General features: G+C 43.6%; 3 protein-coding genes across 4 annotated transcripts; 1 reads left to right on the forward strand and 2 right to left on the reverse strand.

Annotated features, from left to right (window-relative positions):
- Positions 1 to 967: 967 nt before the first annotated feature.
- On the forward strand, positions 968 to 7,105 carry LOC108113192 (endoplasmic reticulum metallopeptidase 1). The gene is made up of 11 exons (XM_017223719.1): positions 968 to 1,182; positions 3,740 to 4,416; positions 4,479 to 4,563; positions 4,621 to 4,741; positions 4,797 to 4,951; positions 5,014 to 5,397; positions 5,461 to 5,641; positions 5,707 to 6,032; positions 6,092 to 6,303; positions 6,363 to 6,645; positions 6,706 to 7,105. Exons 2-11 carry the CDS (start codon positions 3,746 to 3,748, stop codon positions 6,871 to 6,873), a joined length of 2,586 nt encoding a protein of 861 aa, XP_017079208.1. The 5' UTR covers positions 968 to 1,182; positions 3,740 to 3,745; the 3' UTR covers positions 6,874 to 7,105.
- A 1-nt stretch (position 7,106) lies between these two features.
- Positions 7,107 to 10,949, reverse strand: LOC108113191 (endoplasmic reticulum metallopeptidase 1). Its single transcript, XM_017223718.1, has 7 exons — positions 10,885 to 10,949; positions 9,434 to 10,119; positions 8,359 to 9,290; positions 8,114 to 8,298; positions 7,912 to 8,055; positions 7,649 to 7,851; positions 7,107 to 7,588 (listed from the first exon to the last, which is right to left on the reverse strand). Exons 2-7 carry the CDS (start codon positions 10,117 to 10,119, stop codon positions 7,138 to 7,140), a joined length of 2,601 nt encoding a protein of 866 aa, XP_017079207.1. The 5' UTR covers positions 10,885 to 10,949; the 3' UTR covers positions 7,107 to 7,137.
- Positions 10,950 to 12,293: 1,344 nt separating this feature from the next.
- On the reverse strand, positions 12,294 to 17,550 carry LOC108113343 (endoplasmic reticulum metallopeptidase 1). 2 transcript variants are annotated; one of them, XM_017223905.2, is made up of 11 exons: positions 17,460 to 17,550; positions 14,810 to 15,468; positions 14,387 to 14,747; positions 13,944 to 14,327; positions 13,706 to 13,886; positions 13,319 to 13,647; positions 13,158 to 13,257; positions 12,991 to 13,093; positions 12,735 to 12,927; positions 12,585 to 12,677; positions 12,294 to 12,525 (listed from the first exon to the last, which is right to left on the reverse strand). In XM_017223905.2, exons 1-11 carry the CDS (start codon positions 17,490 to 17,492, stop codon positions 12,358 to 12,360), a joined length of 2,604 nt encoding a protein of 867 aa, XP_017079394.1. In that variant the 5' UTR covers positions 17,493 to 17,550; the 3' UTR covers positions 12,294 to 12,357. The 2 variants fall into 2 exon arrangements, with proteins under 2 accessions (XP_017079394.1, XP_017079393.1); XM_017223904.2 differs by lacking the exon at positions 17,460 to 17,550 and adding an exon at positions 16,347 to 16,519.
- Between the last annotated feature and the right edge of the window lie 1,457 nt (positions 17,551 to 19,007).

The following is a 19,007-nucleotide window of genomic DNA, read 5'->3' on the forward strand; positions in this document are numbered from 1 at the left end:
GGAAACGTGACAAATAGTTTCTTATAAAAAATCTTTAAAACTAGAATAACAAAAATACCTAATTACTGTCTGCAACTACGTGTAGATTATTTTGTGAACCAAACCCTTTGTGCAATTCCCAATTGTTTAGATTATATAGCCGCGATTCTTATCCGCATAAGAAATATAAATAAATTTGGAAACCGAAGCTATCTGATTCTTGCCAACTCAGGGGGAACTCGTCTCAAGTGTCGTTTGTCTGGCAAATCATTATCTCCCAAGCACTCTCACTTTCCGCAACTCAAATTGAGTTCAAGGAATCCACGAAATCACAGCGAGCTCCTACTAATACCCACTAATCGCCTGCACTTAATCTTGATTGCTGGCAATTACGTATGTAATCGGAATGCCAATACGGATGAAACAGGCGATGGATGGTCCTTCGCCCTGCTGCCCCCCAAATAGACCGTTGTACCTGTCAAATAATGTGATTAGGTGTCCGCCACTGATAACTCGATACTTGTGATAAGCCTCCGGCTCTTGAGCCGTGAGCCGTGAGCCGTGAGCACTGAAATCCGCAAACAAATCTCACACGTATAAAATCGCCACTGCCTCTGTCCGGTGTTTTAGTTGGCCTCCGTGCGGCAAGCGGTTACATTACGGTACTACGGATATCAGTGGATTTGGATTACTAACACCACACACGTGAGTGATGGAGTGAGGGAGAATAATAGAATTTCGCTTAGGTATCCCAATTATCCTGTCAAAAAATAGGATTTCGATTTATTTTCCAACGGTACAGATCAGTTTGACCAGTCGACAAGCCACACACATACACATGGGCGAGCGGGAGAAGAAAAGAAAGAGAGTGCAGCCTGCGTGCTCTCTGCCGCTTGGTGACCCTAATCTCCTGCCGGAGAAAGAGAGGGCCAGAGAGTTCTGTCGCCAAGCGAGCAGCGCAGCGCAGCAGCCGCAGACGACCGCCGACCGTCGAAGGCGACAGTTGTACTCTCCGCCTCCAATCAGCTGATCCTCATCATCAGCCTTTCCAATTGGACTCGCGATCGCTTCGCCCACAAGTTTCAGTTTATTTTCGGTCAGATGTGCTAATAATCCCGCGAGTGCCAACTAATTTTGCCGGCGTTCCCACAGTGCAAGTGATCGTCTTCCCATAAGACGGAAGATTCCTTCAGCTGGCCGAAGGTAACATAACAGTTGCCAGGCTTCTTTGGACTGACCGTCTCTGTCTCTGTCTCGGTCTCTGTCTCTTTCTTCGGGGGCTTTCTTTCAACAAACAACCGCAAGTGCTGCCGCAACTTCCTTTCTTCAGCAGGTTATTGACTCAAGCCCTTGCAGCGTGTCGCATTCTATGTGTATTTATGTTTGTATGCCGCCTGCATCTCCATTTGTATCTGTTTCTGTGACTCTGTCTGTGTCTGTGCTGGTGATTGTTTTCGTCCCAACTTCTTTTTTTTCCGATGCGTCTGCCTGAGTTTAGTCCAAACAAATGCGGTTCTTGTCGCGAGCTGTTGTTGTTTTCATACCTCGGAGTGGGAGAGTGAGAGGGGCATATAGGGCTGAATGATAATTATAGCATCTACATACAAGATAATGTAATTTTCAAAGACTTAACTGTGATCTCTTTTTACTCCTCTTGTCAAAGAAATAACCAGTAAATCTGACTAATAGATAGTTTAAAGCCCGGATTCCCAAGGCTGTGTACAGTGTATTCTACAATTTACAGTAAGTTTTTAAGCATTAAATAAAAACAATAAAAACTGTTGGAACTCTTGGTTGGATCTAGAGACATCCTAAAGAAAAAATATTCTTGAGCAGAGATTTCCATAGGATTCCAAGGTATCCAACAGTCCGCACCATTCCTACCTGTTTGTTGCTTTTGCCGGCTTTTTATTCCCGTTGTTGTCACAGTTGATTGCCGACGCCTCTGCAAGCCGAAGTTTTGTTTGGGATTTTCCGTTTTCTTCCAATTCCTCTCATTCAAATTGGCTTTAAATAGTTCTTCTACTCCTCCCCCTACATATTTTCTTTTTTTATATCAAGTGGGCGTGGCTGCCGCACAGAGAGTTCCCTCTGTTTGTTTGTTGTTGTTGGTTGAGGAAAGTGATTAGTTGAATCGATAAGGAGTGAAAAACGAATGGGGAGATTACTTTTGCACATCCCATTTGTTTTTTTGCTCGTCTCACTTTTAATCGCCGAGAAGTTGCCTTCACGCTCCTCTTCTTGCCGCCGGCGCGGGTCACCTAGAAGTCAGTGGAAAATGGGTCGATGTTGCACTGTAATCCAAATGGTTTTGGTATTTTGCATTCGGTCGCGTAAAACAGAGAAAATAAAAGCATTCCTCTTAATTGCCTCGCTAGCCAGTACTTTTTCTGACCCTCCCTCCCAGGCCAGTGCTTTTATTCGTTTTTAGGACACACTTGCCGTCAGTTTTTATTTTAGTGGCCATTCATGTAGAAATCTAGAAATATTTGCACAGTTTAGTGGGCTATTTAAAATGGAGATCAAGCATTGGGAATACTAAAGGAATGCTTTATAAATTTGGATAAATGCCATTCACAGAATCATAATGAATCTAGCAACTAACAAATCATTTTTGGACATAAACCAATTAACTTTATTAAATACGTTTCACTTGATATCTATCTTACTTTCCCCTATGAAGGAAAATACTTTACAATAGAGGAAAACCAATGAAATCATCATTTAAAATTCATTGACAAACAACACAACAATAGCGTATTTCCTCGGCTGTGCAAGCAAACAAACAAAATTTGTTATTAAATATTTCCCACACGAAAACTCAGCCGCATCACATGTGTGAACATTAAACGATATTATATATGTATTTAGCCCAGTTGGCTATAAATAAGCATGAAATACCGCTCAGAAATTACAAAATGTGTCTCGTTCAATGCTGATTTGTGCCGAATGCCGATGTTTAATTTTCTCAATTTGTTAGATTCCCAAACGTCGAATATAAATATGGACTCATTGTTTATTTTTTAAAGGCTGCATTATTTCAATGTCGTTGGCTAATCGGCCGCCGTCGATACTTTTCATTTAAACGGCAAGTTTTTATTTCGTTTTTTGTGCCGAATGGTCAACAGATGTTTTCCGGTCTGCAATTTGAGTTGTATTTTATCTAGGTCTAGCGAAAAAATTAGCTATGAAAATGAAAATGTGCCAACATTTTCTTTGTATTTTTTGGGCCCCCAACTTTTGGGCACTCAAGATTTCGTAGCCTACTTCATTTCCTGCCCACTTGACACTTCGTAGAAAAGATAAGTATTATCTATGGCAGATGCTTTCCATAATCACTCTTCGGATTTGATAATGGGGAGTAATCATCGGACAGGAACCTCATTCATGTTTCCAAGTTTTGTGTTCATGGCTATCAACATATTTCCTGATTGATTTTGAATGGAACTCGGATGATAGTGGAATCTATTTTCCGTGACAGCTTTAAGTTGATCGCACTCGCTTATCACGACCCCTAATTATTTAATCGATGCTTGAGGCTCAAGTGGCTGCATTAACCGAAGCCTTTCCCCTAATCCTCTGGGCACGAGGATCGATTAGTGGCGATGACGCGACATTCACATAAACATGACCACAGAGCTTTATCAGCCGAATGTGTCACTATCGGAATGCGACAATTGAACCAAATTAGTGGGGTGCATTGACTCTGATGCTCTTCGTTTTTGGTGACCAATAAAATGTATTTGTTTAACCCTTTCAGGCCACAATGAAATCAAAGTACGAGAACATGAAGATCATCTACAATCGTAGCAAGATCGGCTGGTACTGGGCCCCGCTTTTTGTGTCCTGCTGGTTCCTGCTCTTCTATCTGGTGGTCATACCCAGTTTCCACCGCATGCCAAAACTGAAAACCCTCGAGGATGAACTTCAGGAGCCGGGTCAGTTCATTGGTGAGCGGGCTGAGAACACTCTCTTGAGGCTCACGAAGATCGGTCCCAAGGTCGTGGGTAGTGCGGCCAACGAACAGGCAGCCGTCCAGTTCCTGCTCAGCGAAATAGGCGACATCATCGGTGAGGCGCGCTTGGACCTCTACGATATCGAGAAAGATGTCCAGGTTGCCTCCGGAAACTATCTCCTCTGGTCGATGGTCAATGTCTATCAGAGCATCCAGAATGTGGTGGTAAAGCTGACGCCTAAGAATGCCACCAGTGAGGCTGCCCTTTTGATCAATTCCCACTTTGACTCCGTTCCGGGAAGCTCGGGAGCTGGAGATGCAGGCATGATGTGTGTGATCATGCTGGAGGTCCTGCGGGTGATTACGAAGTACGAGACTCCACTCACCTACTCGGTGGTGTTCCTCTTCAACGGAGCCGAGGAGAATCCGCTGCAAGGCAGTCACGCCTTTATCACTCAACACCCTTGGGCGCAGAATGTGAAGTAAGTCAAGGCAGCCATATTTAAGTGAAGTTTATGGAAACTAACTAACTTAATCTTTGCAGAGCTGTCATCAACTTAGACTCTGCTGGCAGCGGAGGACGAGAAATCCTGTTTCAATCCGGACCCGATCATCCTTGGCTGATGAAGGTATACCTTGTTTTCACTTATTTTGGATTGTGATTCATCCTATTCATATCTTTGCAGTACTACGGAAAGAACATAGTTCATCCATTTGCCTCCACTATCGGAGAGGAATTGTTCCAGAATGGCTTCGTCCCCTCGGAGACCGATTATCGCGTGTTCCGCGACTACGGCCATATACCCGGTAATATAAAGTGAAGTACGAAAACACCTAATCTCTAAAACTTCTGGTCTGTCAGGTCTTGATATGGCGCAGACTTTGAATGGCTATGTGTACCACACCAAATACGATCGCTTTAATATCATCCCACGGCGCACTTACCAGCTGACTGGCGAGAATATCTTGGCTCTGGTCAAGGCCCTGGCGAATGCAGAAGAACTGGAGAATCCATCGGTAGGTCCCCTAAAAGACTTTTAGAAGAATATACCCTTTTAAGAGAAGTCTTTGTCATTCAGAAATACGCCGAGGGTCATATGATATTCTTCGACATGATGGGCTGGTTCTTCGTCTACTATCCTGAGAGCACGGGCGTCATCATCAACATATCCGTGTGTGTCCTGGTGTGCATCACCATTGTGGGTTATATCTGGATCATGTCCAGCAGTACGGGCATGTTCCGTCGACGCATCTGGGCAAAGTTTGGCATTCTCACCGCTCTTCAGGTTACTGGTGTTGCCTTAGGCATCAGCCTGGTTATGGGGATAGCCTTGTTTCTGGATGCAGTGAATCTTCCCATGTCCTGGTTTTCCCAAAACTGGATGCTCTTTGGCCTCTACTTCTGTCCAATGATATTCGGCATGGGCATAGTGCCGGCTATCTACTTCAGTCGCACCAAGGAGGTGAGTTAGCACAAGGTTTTAAGTTTAAAGAGTCTTTTAAATCCGTTTATTATTATTTTCTAGCATGGCTTGCCTTTGGGCTATGGCATTCAGCTCTTGATGCACTCTCATTGCCTAATCCTAACCGTTGTCACCGCCATAATGGTGAGCTATGGCATTCGATCGGCCTTTGTCATAATGCTCTGCATAGGCTTCTACACACTGTCTGTGCTGGTTAACATGGTTACCAAGGCCCATAAAACAAGTGAGAAGATTTTTGATAAATATGTTTATTAATAAATTATAATGACTTTATAATATATATCATAGATTTCCTCTGGCTTATACCACACTGCACGTGTCAGGTGCTGCCCTTCCTGTTCTACACGTACTGCTGCTACGCCTTCTATGTGGTTTTTGTGCCCATGCAGGGACGCGAATGTAACACCAATCCGGAGATCTTGATGGGTTTCTTTACAGCTCTGATGGTCCTACTATTTGCACCTTTCCTGGTGCCTTTGTTCTGCCTGTTCCGCAAGTCAAAAACCATTATCTCATTTTTTGGGATCTGCACGATTGTATTTATTATATTAGCTGCCACACCCATTGCCTTCCCCTATGCCGAGAAGACAGCAGCCCAACGATTTTTCGCTGTGGTAAGTTGATTTTGTATACGTTTTTACTTACAGATATTAATTAACATTTCCTTCTGCAGCACACAGCTCGTACCTTCCACAATGGCGATGCTGCAAGCACTGTTAGCCACACGGATTCGGGTTACTTTGTCCTTCCTGTAGATCGACGTCCTCACACTGTGGATGACATTCTCTTTGAGAACACCAACTTTACCAAGGCAGACCGTATGGATTGTGATTCGGAGCTTATGTGTGGCTTTCCTATATACAGCTCTCGTTGGCTAAATGCAGTGTAAGTGGAAACAACTTTTAAAAACTTTCCTTTATTTACATTTTTGTGTTTTCCGTCAGTGACAACAGCTACTTTGTACCTGGCCCAGAACCCAACAAGGATTATATCCCTACACTGACCATTTTGGATAAAACGAGTAGTTCGGCAACGAATATTAAGTTCGATCTAGAGATTTCTGGTCCAAGTCACACAAGCATATTCATTCTACCCTTAAACGATAGCAAGCTAGTGGATTGGTCATTCATCAGAGATCCAATAGACACAGATGTAAAGCCTCCTTACTATGTGTACTGGTCGTATGCCTTGGATCCCAGGCCACTGCAGTTTTCTCTAGAATTCGAGGTAATTAAATTCTTAAGTATTATATTCCAGTATAATTATTGTTGAAACATCTTCCGCTAGCACGACGATCCTAACTGGTCGGGGGGCACCTTTAAAATTGCCCTCATGGGCCACCGAATACACGACGACATGTACGTAACGGAGGACTTCAGGCAGTTCCTGGCCACGTTTCCACCCTGGGCGCACGTTAGCTCCTGGCTCGGTTCTTACAACAGTTGGCAACTCTAAACGGAGGTCCAAAGTTCCTCTACGAACTCAACTCAATCCCATATTTGCCATGACACCTCAGCTACTGTTAGCCTTGGTACTACTGATTATTCGTACCATTAACCCAAATCCAACGAACAAAGTGTCAATGCCCATGGCACGTCCTAACTTGTAATTGTATTTACGATTAGAACACTGTAGTTACTACTTTGTAATTTTATTAAAATATACTATAAATTATTTATTAAGATAAGCCAACTTTGGAGTCTATATTCTCATCGCCGCTCATACGATCCAGCTCTCGAGGGCCGAGAACCAGTCGGTGGTGTAGGTCCACTCGGGGAAAGTTGCAAGGAACTCTTTGTAGTCCTCAGTGTAGTGCTCCGGATGGTACTGGAAGTGCTCCGTAACCACTAGCTTCATGTAGGGTCCGTCTGTGTTGCTCTCCTTATGCTCGAGCTCCACCCAAAAGTTAAGGGGCTCCTCGGTTTGCGAGTATATGGCATAGATTAGGTACGGCGGTATGTGCTGTTCCTCCAGAGGTGTCTGGTCGAAGGACCAGTCTGTGACCTTGACCTGATCCAAGGGATCTATGTACATCATGACACGATCACTGGCCCTCAGGTTGTACTCATAGCGCACCTTGTTGCCTCCCAAAGACTGCTTTGATAGCTGGGTGAGATTTATGTTCATTGGAAAAACTGGTGGTGTGCTGTAGATCCAACGAGCGGAGTCTCTGTGATGGTAGATAAAGAGTTAATAAGAAGTTAGGAACGAGTTTTACTCTTCAACTCACTTCCAATCTATCCAACGACCACTGTATAATGGCAGTCCGCAGTAAGGCTCAGCCGCACAGGTGGCTGCTGTCCAACTCTCCGGCTCCGCGTTCTTAAATGTAGTGTCATCCAATTCATGGAGACGCGTATCCACAGGCTGAATATAGTAGCCGGAGTCCTGTTTGACAGTGCCATCCAAGTTGTGGAAAGTTCGTTGAGTGTGCTGGAGAACAAATTGAATGTAGGAGTGATCTATGTAACACTTATATAACAGGAGACTTACTAGCACATAATAACGCTGGGGAGCCACTTCCTTCACGAATGGAAAGCCGGCCGATGTGCAGGCCAAGATGATGAATATGATTGTGATCACTCCAAACGAAGAGAATACAGTCTTGGGCCTGCGGAACTTGTGCATGATGGGAATCTGCAAGAAGACATCTTAAGATCATCTTACAAATAGGAGGTTTATGTAGTAAACTTACAACAAAGCCAGCGTAGTTAATTGCTGTTGCAATGATAAACACAGAAACCATTACATCCGGGCTGCTCTCTGGTCCGTCGCGGCCTTCCATGGGCACGAAAGTCAGGAGTGTGGCATAGCAGATGTAGGTGTAGAAGAAGAAGGGCAAGATCTGGCACAGCAGGTGAACCGTGACAAAGTAGCTTTCTGTGAAAAAATAATCTTTTAGAGATCTTAAAACCAAGTAAAAATAATGAGAAAACCCACTTTTAAGCGTAAGCTTCAGGATGATTTGGATCAGAACGGAAATGGCGTAGAAGAAGATGCCGACCATCGGGAAATAGCTGGAGCGGATGCCCATGCTGGTCATGATGATGCAGAGCAAGGCCAGCAGAATGCACTGGGCGTGCATGAAGCAGGCGATGGTCTGATCCAACTTCATGTTGGTTTTCCTCTTCGTTAGTCCAATATAAATCGAAGGAAATATGCCAAAGACGAAGAACAAGGTGCAGAAATACAGGCCAAAGGCCATCCATTTTCCATGGTACCAGGATTCAGCCAGACCCACGCCTTGCATAAAAACAGCCACCAAAAGGGTCAGACCACATGCAACGAATAGAGTTCCAGCTTGGACCAGGAAGATGATGCCGAATCGCATGAGCACCGCCTTCGGAGCATCTGCACCATTGTCCAGTGTCATGATGTAAACAGAAGTGCCAATGCACACAAAGGCCGCCACGGAAACCACCACATTGATGGCTATGCTTACGGATTCGGTATATGTCATCATAAACCAACCCAAGAAATCGTAGTACACAGTATGTCCCTTCTCATGGGCAGCGGTGTCATCCAACTCAGGAGCATTAGCTAGGGCCCAAATCAGGGGTAGCACATTTTCTCCGGTGGACTGGTAAGTTCCACGCTCCACATTCCGGAAGTTATCGAACTCGGTGTGGTAAACATATCCGTTCATCACGCTGGCCATGTCAAGACCGGGAACTCCGCCGTAATCACGGAAAACACGGAAGTCTGTATCGGAAGGTATGAAGTTATGCTGGAACAGCTCCTCGGCCAGGGTCTGGGCATATGGATGTGGCACGCTGGCCTGATAGTATTTGGCCAACCATGGGTGGTTGGGACCCGTCTGGAAGAGCACCTCGCGTCCACCGGCGCCAGTGGAGTCCAGGTTCACCAAAGCTCTGAATTTCATTAAGGGAAAATGGGTAAAAGAATAGGGTTTCTACACGGTATTCTTCTTAGAAATATTTTTTGTCTATTACTTCGCAAATTAAGATATATCCTAGCAAAACTAATAATCTATGACTACTTTTATGCATCTTACTTGCAGTTCTTGGCCCATTTGTGCTGGGTAATAAATCCATGGGAGCCCAACATGCAGGCCTCCTCGGCGCCGTTGAACAGGAAAACCACCGGATGGATAAGGGGTTTCTCGGAGAGCGAGATCACTCGCAGGGTTTCTAGCATAACCACTACCATGACGCCATCATCTCCTGCAGCAGGGGTTTGGACTTCGGAATCGTAGTGGGAGTTCACCAGCAGATAGTTATCATTGTCTGAACTCTTCTGGGATATTTTCACCACCACATTGGAGAGATTGGTGTAGGAAATGGTCATGCCCCACAAATAGAAGCCACCTGAAGAGTACTGCGTGTCCACTTCTATGTCGTAGAGATCAGTGCGGGCCTCGTCCTTGATCTTCTGGATCTCCCGAAGCAGAAAGTTTACCGTGTGTACCTCATTGTTGATGGAACCGCTCATTTTGTTACCGATTGCCGAGTACTCGGCCAACTGTCGCATCGCCCGCTCTCCGATAAACTCATCTGGATGCTGTGCCTCCTCGTTTTGGTACAGCATCGTCGGATAGCTGTGGAAACTGGGCAGTACGGCGGCGTAGAAAAGAACAAAGGCGGCAGCCGCGTAGAGCGGGGCTCCGAACCAAGGCCATTTCTTATCCCTGGACTTGCCGCCATCTTTTTCGGTCGTAATGTCAAGGATTGAGAACGACATCTGAAAAATCCCGATCGGTTAGAGATATTGATCGTCCTGCATAAATCTTTATTTCTAAATTTAATCTTATCTTGGAAAAGATAATAAAAAAAATAAATCCCATTTACAAAGGTTTAAATCAAATAAGTTATTTTGTTGCCTATTTTTGCGCTTCCAAAATATATAACATATTTTAAACGTTGCCTGCTTTCCGGCACTCCAAAAATTAGAAGTATATTTTACGATCTTTCAAATTGCACTCATTTATGATCTAGGATCAGAAATAATTTATTAATGTTTCATATAGTACAAGTGTTTTCGGAATCGAGGTCTGCCGATCTACTTCAACCCACAAATGTGTCAAAGTATTAATAATGCTCTCAGAATAAAGAACATAAACTTCGTTGGGGAGTGTAGAAAGGTCGTAAAGCAATTAGCACCCTAAAGAGCACTTGGAGCACTTTATGGTCTTAGAAAATTTCTCAAATTTCTAAAAACAGCAATCGATAACAAAGCTAGGTCTCATTTTATGGCCAGTATAAAGTTCCTTATCGCCTATGGATACTTAAAGGTAGCGAAGAAAACATGGCTCATATGGTAAGAAATAATATATCACTTGGCAAGAAACCCTTTTAATTTGAATTCTTCCACTAAAACCACGAGCTTATCTCCAGACATGCCTTTCACTTTTTCGACAGAAAGCTTTATATTTAAAGGAAACTCCACACTGAGGACACTTGGAGATCTTAATCAGCGGAACACGGTGAATTATGGTTAGGCACTAACCTTCAGATCGCACGCGACTCGGACCTGAATCAAACTCGATGAAATACAACCGCACCAGAGCCCAGCCGTTGGGCAACTAAGACGCCTCTAGCCAATTCCCAAGAATTAAGTAGGGCCAGGTTCAGCGCCGCGGATCGCTTATCGCCCCCAATGGCAGCGATAATAATTAAATATTATGATTATAATCGTTGGTTCTGGCGCATAAAACGATTACATCCTGCGATAGGCGATACCAGAAGCTGTTTCTCTTTATAACTTTTTATAGGCCAGTTGTTAACGCGATTAGGAATATTATTTGGCATGGATCTTTCGGTGGGGTCCAAAAACTAAGAAATCTACAAAGGTATAATTAAGATAAATTACCCTGGTAATTTGGTAATTTTCGGAAATACGACCTTCTTATCGCTCCACATAAATCCTAAACGTGTAAGTCAGATAAGGGCTGATTAACCTTATAACTTAGAATTTGGACTCTTTTCATGGCAAGGGGTTAAGCTAATGGTTATTCTATACAATATTCCATAACTATTATGATAGTAAAAGGCCTTTCAAGAAAGTACCTTAGACAAGGAATGGTAATGACCTAGAAATTCATTATTTAAAAAGCTAGGTGTTAAGCTCCAAAGTAATACGTTATATGGAGGTTGTATATTAGATTAGCAGCAAAGCCATATCTTTTCTCTGTCTACTTTATATTAGATTATAATTTCACATACTTATAAAACTGTCTTAACAGGATGTTTGGTATAACAATGCTATAAACTACTATGAAGATCTCTCGGAACAGAAAATGTTGGCTCCCACGTTTATTTAATTTTAATCCACTCCATAGATTACCATCGACATTGTTCGGCTACTCATGCTGATAAGCACCCCTGCATATTAAATTATCAAATGCTAATCTGACAATCTGCCGTCGAATCAGTCTGCATCACACTCTTCGTGAATGGGCTTTGTGAAATTTCTCGCATTTGGGGAACTACGGGTGGTTTCTTCTTGGAGCCACAAGCTGTTTTAACGATGCCTTATAAATTATAAATCTACTGCCGATTATACCCCGACGAAGCCATAAAACTCAAGTCTATAATACGGATTTTGGTAAGAATGTACCGAAAGAATACGTACACTTCAATGGCAAAATAAGTCGAAAATTCCTCATCTGCGAAGTCAAATGCTACATTTTACACTCTTATGACATGTGTAAAATACATTCTACGTGTATGTTTTACGCAACTTCAGGTGTGCTGGAACTTCCACAATCGGAACACTTTGATATTGGCCGCTTGGCTTATGGGATTAATTATAAATAATTACTAATAAATGAACAGCCCAATAAAGCTGAATGGGCATAATTGACGCCAATCAATCATTGAGTTTGTCCATATCTCAAAAACAAAGTTCGCCCGATATTTGTCAACATTTAAGTGTTTATTTTACTTAGGTATAAAAAATCTACAGAATTTAATAGTCTCTCTAGTAGATCCGGCTCTCAAACGAAGCTGGCCAGGGGACGGCATCCACATATTTGGGGAAACTGTCAAGGAACTTCTTGAAGTCCGGCGTTAATAGGTCCTTATGATGGGTCCAATGGCCTCCAAGACCCAACTCAAGAGTAGTTGAGTTGAAGTTTCCATTGGGTTTCTGGCAGGAATAGAATATGCTCATTAGTAACTGATCTTTTTATGATGTTTATAACCTACCTCTAGCTCTAGCCAGAACTTAAGGGGGTCTCCATTGACTCCCCAAGAGAAGTAGATAAAGTAAGGTGGCTCAAAGTTCAGACGCAGTGGAGCCTGTAGGCATTAAGTTATTAATATATGATTCAGTATCAAAAATATCATGAATCTTACTTGATGGAAGGACCAGTCCTTCACCGAAGCTCCATTCAAGGGCTGAATGAACAGCGCCATGTGATTAGGTCCACTTAGCTGCATTTCATAACGAATTTTAGTGGTTGTAAGCTGTTTTTTGGATAGCACAATAACAGTGGGCAGATTCTCGCCAAGAACTGGTTCAGAAGCGGGAATCCACAAGCTGTTCTTTCTGTAAAAATGATGATGGCCAAAGTTTAATAATTGAAGATTTTACTTTTGTAGATGGCATTACCTTGTCTTATGCCAACGTTGGTTGTACAACGGCAATCCGCAATTGATTTCCTTATCGCAGTCAGAACCAATCCTTTGGGCAAGAGTCATGTTGATAACAGCATCTGAAAGACAGAAAATCCATAAATAAGTACATTAATCTCAAAATTAGAGTCCAGAACAACCTACTTTTGACTGTGTAAGTGCGTCTGTCCTGAGGCATAATAAAGTAACCAGATTCCTGACGGCGCACATGGTTCTCGGCGTCGTGGAAGGTACGTTTGGTGTGCTAATAAAAAAGAGCGACCCCTTAAGTAAACTGATTGTTAAATAACTGCGTAATTTCTTACCAACACAGCGAATCGCTGGACATTGGTTTCCGGGCGATAGGGGAATCCCACCGGTGTCATTGCAATGATGAAGCACAACAAAGTAATGCCCATCAGGCCACAGATAATGGTCTTCGATTTGTTAAACAGCTGGAGAACAGGAATAATGAAACCGCAGCACAGGAGGCCTACGGCAACACTAAAGACAGCCACCGCCAGATCCGGGTTAAGGTTCTCGCCAAAGCGACCGAACATGGGAATGAAGGTGGTGAAGAATCCGTGCGAGAAGTATGCGAAGAACACAAACGGTGGAACAGTGCAGACAATATGAGGAATGACCCAGGCCACATCTGTTAGAGATAAGATATTTAGAAAAAATTAAACTACAGATGATCAATTTTAACTTACCCTTGCTGTGCAGTTTGGTGGCAATGTTAATGATCAGACCCACCGTGTAGAACAAGCAACTAAGCATCAGTACAAAAACAGAGCGAACTCCGCAGATGGTGAACACCAGGGTAAGGAAGGCCAAAAGAACGGCGTGGCAGTGCAGCAAAAGCTGAACCCGCTGGCCAATGGGAAGTTTATTCTGGGAAAGATCTTAATTTAGTTCCATATTCAAAGATAAGAAGAACATTTGGCTTACATGCTTGGTCCAGTGGAAGTACAGAGCAGGCACAATGGCCAAACCAAAGAAGAATGTGGTAAAGTACAGACCGAGTACTAGCCAGGAGTTCGTGAACCACGACAGGGGCAAATGCACAGCGTCCATGAAAAGACCAAGCAGAATCGGCAAGATAGCTCCCACGACAATAGATAGAATCTGGACAAGCAGAGTGTGTAGGACCTTCTTGAGGATTTTGTCAAGCTTTATGCCAGAGCTGACCGACATCAACTTGAAGGCGAAGCCACAAACTCCGATGGTTGTCAATGACACAATAACGTTCAATATAACGCCCTCGGTTTCGGTGTAGAAGACCAGGAACCAGCCCATAACATCAAAATAGATAGTGTGTCCCTCGGCGTATTTCTACAGAATGAAACAGAAACTCAGTTGAGCAATCATATAAAGATTAGCAATCACCTTACCGAGGAATCCTCAATCTCCGGAGAATTGGCAATCTCTCGAACCAAAGCCAGCAGATTGTCGCCGGTGTGCTGGAAACTTCCTCTGGGAAAGATATCGGCGGTGTCGTGGCTCGTGTGGTAGACATAACCGTTATACGTGTAAGCCATATCTAAGCCGGGAACCGATCCATGGTCACGGAAGATGCGGAAATCCGTGTCAGAGGGAATGAAATTGTGCTGGAACATCTCCTCGCCCATGGTAGAGGCATACGGATGCTTGATGGCCCGCCGGTAGTTCTTCATCAGCCAGGGATGATTGGGACCCGATTGGAAAAGAATCTCCCGACCGCCATTACCACAGGAATCCAAATTGATGAGAGCTCTTAAAGGGATAGAGGAAAGTATGAGAAAATTGGACCAATAAGGAGTACTCCATTGACCTACTTGCAGTATTTGGCCCACTTGTGTTGGGTGATGAAGGCATGGGAGGCCTGCAGGGGATTTTCTTCGGCTCCGTTGAACAGGAATACCACTGGGTTCTTTAGGGGCTTATCGGACTTGGCCAGCACACGTAGTACCTCCATCATAGTAGCCACCATTGAGCCATCATCACCAGCACCAGGACCCGCCGGCACCGAATCGTAGTGACTGTTTACCAGAAGGTAAGTTGTGCTGTTGGTTCCCTTGGGACTAATCTTGACCACAATATTCTGGATGCTCTGGTACATGTTGACCATCGACCAGTGCACATAGCTGCCAGAGGCCACCTGAACATCCACTTCAATATCATTGGCAGAGCCTGACCGTATTTTTTGCATCTTTTGGGAAAGCATCTTCAGGGCAGCCATCTCGTTCTGTCGACTTCCCACCACTCGGGGTCCCAGACTCACCAGCTCTCGAAGATTGTTCTCGGCCCGCTCGGCGATGAACTGGTCGGGGTGCTTGGCCTCATCCTGAATGGTCAGTGGTCGTGGCAGGCGGTGGCAGGCGGGTATTGAGATGGCCACATAAAGCAGCAGCCAGAATGCAAAGAAACCCGGTGCCCAGAACCACTTGATCTTGTTCCGCTGGACGAAAGCCCGCTCGCAGCCATTAGGTTGGGCCTGAAATGATGATGGTAAGGATTGAAATTAATTTATTTTCTAAATTGTAATTAAATGTTTAAAACTGCATATCTTGATAAGTTGCTGCTTTTTAAAGATACCAAAATATCTTACATTAGAATGAAAACTAAGACATTTGCTGTTCAAAGTAAACAATCAAATTTGTTGATAAGCCACGAAATCAAAGGCAGGGCATTGCAATTGAAGAGTTCAATGTTTGATCGAGTTATATCTAGTTAATCAAGTCTGTACTGAAAGCTTTTAATGCCTATTATTTTTCGGAAATTCCGCAAACAAGGTGTTATAGAAATGTTGAATGAATTTATCTAAATCCGCTAAATGATTAGCCCAGTTTCGGTTCGATTTCATTCACCGAAAATGGATTTTACCCAAACTAGATATGCATATACCCTTGCATACGTCTAGAACTAAATGTGAGTCAGTTTCGAAATTGGAATCGACTATAGGTATCAAGTCGAATGTTAGATTTAATCCATCAACAGTTATCTTATCGCTGGACAACCCGCCAGTCGGCGAAGTCACAGAGCCTGTTGCCACCGAAAATCGAATTGGTTATATGGGGATAGTACGGTTCCTAGTGTTAGGGCTGCTCCATTGAACTAAACCCAGACAGATAGATAAATGGAGGGTGCAACTAGGGCAGAATGGTCGCTGCTATCTCAAGGGTATCGACTGTTCGTTAATTAACGTTTCGTTTTCCGATAAGTGCTGCACTCACGCCGCCAAAAATAATCGACAGTTTCGGAATTTACCCATGGGTAATGCTCATGTTGCGGCTGCTTAGATCGCCAGAGATTAGCCCCATGCCACACCCAAGCGAAGAGCAATCTAATCAAGGACCCAAAGTGGGTGCTTACCTCATACTGGTGTGAGCCACGAGGTCGGAGCAATGGATCCGTATTCGGAGGATCGCTGGTAGGTGTTATTACGCGCCGCCGCACATTTTTATCGCTACCACTCATTTCTCCGGACTCCGCTGTTCGATTTCTGGCCTAGATCTACCGAAGAACCGATCGCGACGGCGTCTAATGCTCAACTGAACGCCCAACACCAATGGTTATCCTAAAGTACCGCGCAACTTGTGCCGGTCTCGTATTTCCTCTCCCTAAGAGAGCTTTAGTCTCTCGCCTACGCCATAGGAGCGTATCTTATCTATCGGTTCGTATAATTCGGATAAATAGTGGGGCAGTGGGGAGAAGTGTGGGGCCAACTTTTCATTAACAGTGGACTGCGAGAAATGCCTACATAACTTCCGCTCGCACTCAACATAATTCTGAACTTGACCAACTTGATATATCAATTAATTAGAGCGACGGTATTAAAAGGGCAAACTTTTCTCCCATGGTTCTAATCTCATTTTTCCACACTTGAAAAATTCATATAGGAATATTTTTCTTGAAATATCATTTAGTGATATCATTTTTTCTACTAGACTAAGGCTAATTAATCTCCACTATTTACTAAAAGGTGTTATGTGATAATGCTAACCCTATTAATTACTCCACTGCTTTAAATAATTTGTTAGTTTTAGCTGTTAAAAGCATAGATTGACTTTTCAGTAATAAAAAAGTTTTATAAGAACTTGCACTTGTTTTCTTTCAGTCTGCTCACACCTGAACTCTAGCCTAAACTTTCACAGCATTATGGTAATATTTGTGAATTTCTAACTCTTGATTGTTCGGAAAAAGATGTTGTCTTTGAATGACAGAGAAGTGAATATCAATATTAATATTTACGATAATATAGTGTACAATTTTGTTTAATATTTTAAACAAACTTATTTCTTTTTTTCTTTTTTTTATATGTATATATTTTGCTCTGATTCTCAAGAAACACGGTTAACTGCCTCCATCTCCACACAATAACAATACTTTTTTAAGAACACTAGTCCGATTTTCGCTAAGTGCAGTTTGCAAGTGAGAGAAGCAGGCCCACTATTTTCATTTTCAAACTGCAATCTGCATCCGTACCTTCGATCTTTTCTCCTCCGTTTCGCTGCTCATTTTCGGCGACGCTCTTCTTCTTCCCGTATCTTTTAGCGAAACCTGGTTTGTTGTTGCTGCCGCTGCGAGTTCCAGCCGTCGAGTGTTGAAACAAAGTTCCCGAAGCGCGGCTTTAATACCGCTCGTCTACAAAGCGTTGCGCCACTAACTGAATTATTCAGAATGGTCACCGTTTTGTTGACAGTTCTTAGTTGCTTTTATTTACACTTTTTACCGGCGCTTTGTTTAGACTGTTTGCTTAGGCAAATGTGTGAGTGTGTGTAAACAAAACAAAACAAAAACGACACTCGATTAAAATAACAATCGTTTCGATCGACTATCGCACTATAATAGGTTTTATCTAATCTGTAATTGCATACTTTCAGGCGGTAATTTAAGAATTACGTTACACTGGCCAGCAAAATAAATGGAAAATGGGACAAAAGGAACCAGGCATGCGGAACCGTTAATTTTGCTCATTTACAGTTATGAGCCCAGCGGGTGGCCTCTGTCTTTCCCTTTCTGGCCTGCATGTGCATTACGAAAACGATGACGTGAAAAACACAAACACACACATATAGAATCCCGTTCGGAATTGAGGACAACGTGCAGAACATGTGCCATAAAACGGGAAATGCAATGACGGGACCGAGGCGGGAAGGAAGTAAAAGGGAGAGGGACGTAGGCGCAGTGTCATTCAACCTAAATGGGAGAAGGAGACAGCCAGAGAGGGTGTCACTAGTGTGTATGTGAGTGTGAATTTACTCTCGTGGATTCATTCACTCACCAACACACTCGTCCACTCACTCACTTCTCCATTGATGCCTTGTGGCACTGAAATTCGTAAACAAAGCGTTCACCGGAACATGGTCCAAAGGATAATCGATAGAATGAACGCCTGCGAATGTGGGGAATCATCGGGAGAGGATCCACAATCAGAGCCACGGAAACACTGACCATCTACGAACTCAAGCTGCCAGTTATGGTCTTTATTTATGCCTAGTTTGAGACTTATTGAGTGCGAGAGAGAGAGGGCTTTAAATGCGCAAACGCGAGAGAGAGCAAGTGCCGGTTGGGGCCACAACCAAAACAAAGCGAAATATGTGTCAGCTGCTTCTTCTGCCCGCCTTTTCGACACAAATTTGCGCGTCCTCGTGCTTTTCGGACCTCTTGCTTCCCACTACCACCCACCGCCTCTCTCTTTTTTACGCGTTCATTTTGGGGCCACCTCCACAGCCCAACCACTCTCTCTCTCTCTTTCTTTTTAACCACTTTCTCCGCCGTGGAACCGCTTTGCCTACTACTAAAGTCTCAGTCGCGTTTCAACGCTCGAAGCTTTTGGTCGTGCTCGTTGCCTTAGAAAAGTTGAAAAGAAAGAAAGTAGGACTCAAAGGATCCCCATAACGGTACTGAAATGTGCTTGGAGTAAAAGGAAAAAGGGGCCGCGTGTCTATGTGTGCGCGTGTGTGTGTGCGTCTATCTCTCGGCCTGTTCCGTTTGCCTAGCTAAAAATAAAATTATATAATTTTTAATAAA

The sequence above is a fragment of the Drosophila eugracilis genome, unplaced genomic scaffold (assembly GCF_018153835.1).
Source record: "Drosophila eugracilis isolate 14026-0451.02 unplaced genomic scaffold, ASM1815383v1 contig_90, whole genome shotgun sequence".
Classification (NCBI taxonomy): Eukaryota; Metazoa; Arthropoda; class Insecta; order Diptera; family Drosophilidae; genus Drosophila; species Drosophila eugracilis.

What these genes read in the sequence shown, in the direction of transcription:
- LOC108113192 (XM_017223719.1), top strand. Translation starts at nt 3,746, where the DNA reads ATGAAATCAAAGTACGAGAACATGAAGATCATCTACAATCGTAGCAAG. An exon ending in ATCATCCTTGGCTGATGAAG is followed by an intron (nt 4,564 to 4,620) that starts GTATACCTTGTT and finishes ATATCTTTGCAG; the next exon opens with TACTACGGAAAGAACATAGT. An exon ending in AAGAACTGGAGAATCCATCG is followed by an intron (nt 4,952 to 5,013) that starts GTAGGTCCCCTA and finishes TTTGTCATTCAG; the next exon opens with AAATACGCCGAGGGTCATAT.
- LOC108113191 (XM_017223718.1), bottom strand. Translation starts at nt 10,119, where the DNA reads ATGTCGTTCTCAATCCTTGACATTACGACCGAAAAAGATGGCGGCAAG. An exon ending in TTAACTACGCTGGCTTTGTT is followed by an intron (nt 8,056 to 8,113) that starts GTAAGTTTACTA and finishes GTCTTCTTGCAG; the next exon opens with ATTCCCATCATGCACAAGTT. An exon ending in CCCAGCGTTATTATGTGCTA is followed by an intron (nt 7,852 to 7,911) that starts GTAAGTCTCCTG and finishes TTTGTTCTCCAG; the next exon opens with CACACTCAACGAACTTTCCA.
- LOC108113343 (XM_017223904.2), bottom strand. Translation starts at nt 16,451, where the DNA reads ATGAGTGGTAGCGATAAAAATGTGCGGCGGCGCGTAATAACACCTACC. An exon ending in CAACGTTGGCATAAGACAAG is followed by an intron (nt 12,928 to 12,990) that starts GTAATGCCATCT and finishes TCATTTTTACAG; the next exon opens with AAAGAACAGCTTGTGGATTC. An exon ending in AGTTCTGGCTAGAGCTAGAG is followed by an intron (nt 12,526 to 12,584) that starts GTAGGTTATAAA and finishes TATTCCTGCCAG; the next exon opens with AAACCCAATGGAAACTTCAA.